Raw genomic sequence first — 2,946 nt, forward strand, 5'->3', positions numbered from 1 at the left:
AATTGGCAGTGGCGCAAAGAGAGTTATAGGCGCAGCAGCTCTCTGCCCTGCATGCAATGCCTTTCTGTAGTATGTTTGTGAAAACTGTGCCATGCATAAATGCATATATACTGCCCCAAAACAGTGTAGCCCTCGAAGTCCAACATATGGCAGTGCGCATCTCCAATCCGAGGAGGAGGCATTTGTCTGGAGTGCCATTCAGACCAATGACAGCAGCATGTGGGCGTGTGTTGAGAGTGTGTGAGGTGCTTTTTGAGTTTAGTAAATGACTGCAGCAAGAAATACAGTGGGGCTGAGGGGCTTATGAGCGATGGAACAGGCTCTGTGTGCTGAAATATCAGCGTTTGGGCTTTTCTGACGAGGATTCAAGAAAGGCGTTGAAACCAAAAATGAGCAGCGTCTCGTAACTGGACCAGACAATGGAAGTAGCTTCATGCAGCACTAACAATTCACCCCTGGGAAACAAGAACGCACTAAATCAGGCTACCTCAGCCAGAGGTAGCTAAAAACTAACGCGTGGCTCGAAAGCGGCACATTTGTTCATTGGGATGCGCGTAAAAAGGCGCGCGGAGGAAAAGAGCAGACGCGTATGTATATTTTCCCAATGACTTTGGAGACATTCCGGCGCTCTGAGGAGATATAGTGCATAGTTTCGGATGTTTTAAATGTTTGCGATGGAGCGTCTTTGAATATTTTGGCGACTGCGCATGTAATGCTGCTATGGATCGTCCGGAATGAACATCTGAATTGGTCTCATCGAGTTTTTTTCCACAGCGCTGCTTCCAGCTGAAATTCCGCAACCCGCGTGAAACTGGAGCTCCGCTTCACCTGCTCAGCCGCTGTCGGGAAGATGACCAGCTGCTTGTCTGCATGCTCTTGAGACTTGTTTGGCCTTTCTGGGAATCTGAAACAAGCAAAGCACGAATTGTTCACCTCAGAAGTGAGAGAAGAAGGAATTGTAGGGTGCACTGAGCTGTAGCGAACTACATCCACTCATCTCCAACCTGACACAATGTTCGCACTCGGGATTTATTTGTGGGAAACTATTGTGTTTTTCAGGTACGTATCGCGCAGGAGTGTTTTCTTTTTATGCTATTTAGGCTGTTGTTTCCTAACGATATAGGTTTAAAAAAAAAAAATTTTTTTAACTTTTGCTCAGAATGTTGTATTTAAGGAAATATGTATGATCATTTCAAGTAATGATTGACTCGCTGGCCTGCTAATTCATCTACTGTAATCGCATGTCTGCTAATTAAAAATAAGTCATAATTCAGTGTCATTCAGGCATCCAAGTCAAAATGGAAAGGATTCCCTTTAAAACAGGCTAAACAGCGAACACTAGTGGTGATTTGAGGAATAGAATGTTATCAACAGGCATGAAGGCACCTGTAATGAATGAGGCAGTGTTATTAAAGGGGTCATATGATGTTGCTAAAAAGAATATTATTTGGTGTAATGAGATGTGTTTATGCGGTTTAAGGTTAAAAAAACACATTATTTTCCACATACTGTACATTACTGTTTCTCCTCTATGCCCCGCCTTTCTGAAACACGTCGATTTTTACAAAGCTCATCGTTCTGAAAAAGCGAGGTGTGCTCTGATTGGCCAGCTATCCAGTGCGTTGTGATTGGCTGAATGCCTCAAGCGTGTGATGGAAATGTTACGCCCCTCACCATACTGTGATGCCTGCGGCCGCATGTGACGACCCCGGGCTGGACTCGCTTCGTCCATGGCGATCTACAGCGCAAAGTTGATGTATTCCCTCAGCGACCAGCACGGATCAGCTCTAGGCATGATGAAGCGATATCGTCCTCTTTTGGAAGACCAAACAAAGTAGTTTTGCTTTCACAACGAAGCACACAGCGCCTTCACGACATGGCGGCTGCGGCAACAATACTACAGCGAGAATAAAAGTTACGCCTTCATTTGGGCGGCATTATGCAAATGTTCCCACATAGTGACGTAGACATGTGGGGGCGTGTTCGAACGAGCCGTTTTAGGTAGGCGTGGCTGACTCTTAACTTTTATAAAGAATATCTCTTTGGATTTGAGACTTTAGTCTTTGCATCTTTACAGATCTTCTTTATGCACCAAGAGCTTGTAACACTCCAAAGAGAAAGGAACAATTGAAATCGCATCATTTGACCCCTTTAAAAAGTGTGCGATTTATTTATTAAAACGTTTTAGTAGAATTAATTATTTTTTTATTAATAATTTCTGTCTGTAATGTTCTGATTGTTATGGGTTGAGATTCGTCTTGCACTGTGTTTGTCAACCCACGTATCGCAGTTAGCGATATAGTCAGCTGTCTTAAAGACATAGGCCTAACAACAATTTTTGTAATATTTTTGTGATGTGTAAATCATAAAAAAAAATAATAATGACAATATTTATGTTTTATTAGCGGTAGACAACGATTAGGCTGCTGTTGCTATGGTAACGTCCTAGCGCAATGGCATTTTCGAACATTACATTTAGCGCGCGTTGCAAACTTTTGTTGTTAATGAAACATTATTTGAAAACGATACTGAAATATATAATTATGTATTAGCAATAAATACTTTCAAGTCCCCCTCCCTGTTTCTTTGGGTGTTCATGGCTTTAATTAGCGGATCAGAATCTCTAACTCCCCCTCCCCCCCAAAAATTTTTTTATGGTTTATTATGACAAAATTATGATTAAAAACATCATTAAATATTATTATTAATAATAATAATAATAATAATTATTATTATTATTATTATTATTATATGTATATTATTATTGTTATTATTTTATTATTATTATTAAATGATAATAATATTTAATAATAATAATTTGAATAATAATATTTCTTTAAAAAAAATAATATCTCTGTCTGTCTGTCTGTCTGTCTGTCTGTCTGTCTGTTTATCTAGCTGTCTGTCTGTCTATCTGTCTGTCTGTCTGTCTGTCTGTCTGTCTAT

At 40.2% G+C, this 2,946-nt stretch overlaps 1 protein-coding gene across 1 annotated transcript in view; it reads left to right on the plus strand.

Annotated features, from left to right (window-relative positions):
• The first annotated feature begins 284 nt into the window (after positions 1-284).
• LOC107567205 (glycine receptor subunit alphaZ1) overlaps positions 285-2,946 on the plus strand; it is a 55,560-nt gene continuing 52,898 nt past the window's right edge. The window contains exon 1 of the mRNA XM_016252846.1: positions 285-1,059. Coding sequence (XP_016108332.1) covers positions 1,013-1,059 — 47 coding nt within the window. The 5' untranslated portion in view covers positions 285-1,012. The remainder of the gene's footprint in view (positions 1,060-2,946) is intronic.

Source organism: Sinocyclocheilus grahami, unplaced genomic scaffold (genome assembly GCF_001515645.1).
Source record: "Sinocyclocheilus grahami isolate Dianchi unplaced genomic scaffold, SAMN03320097.WGS_v1.1 scaffold1133.1, whole genome shotgun sequence".
NCBI classification, from domain to species: Eukaryota; Metazoa; Chordata; class Actinopteri; order Cypriniformes; family Cyprinidae; genus Sinocyclocheilus; species Sinocyclocheilus grahami.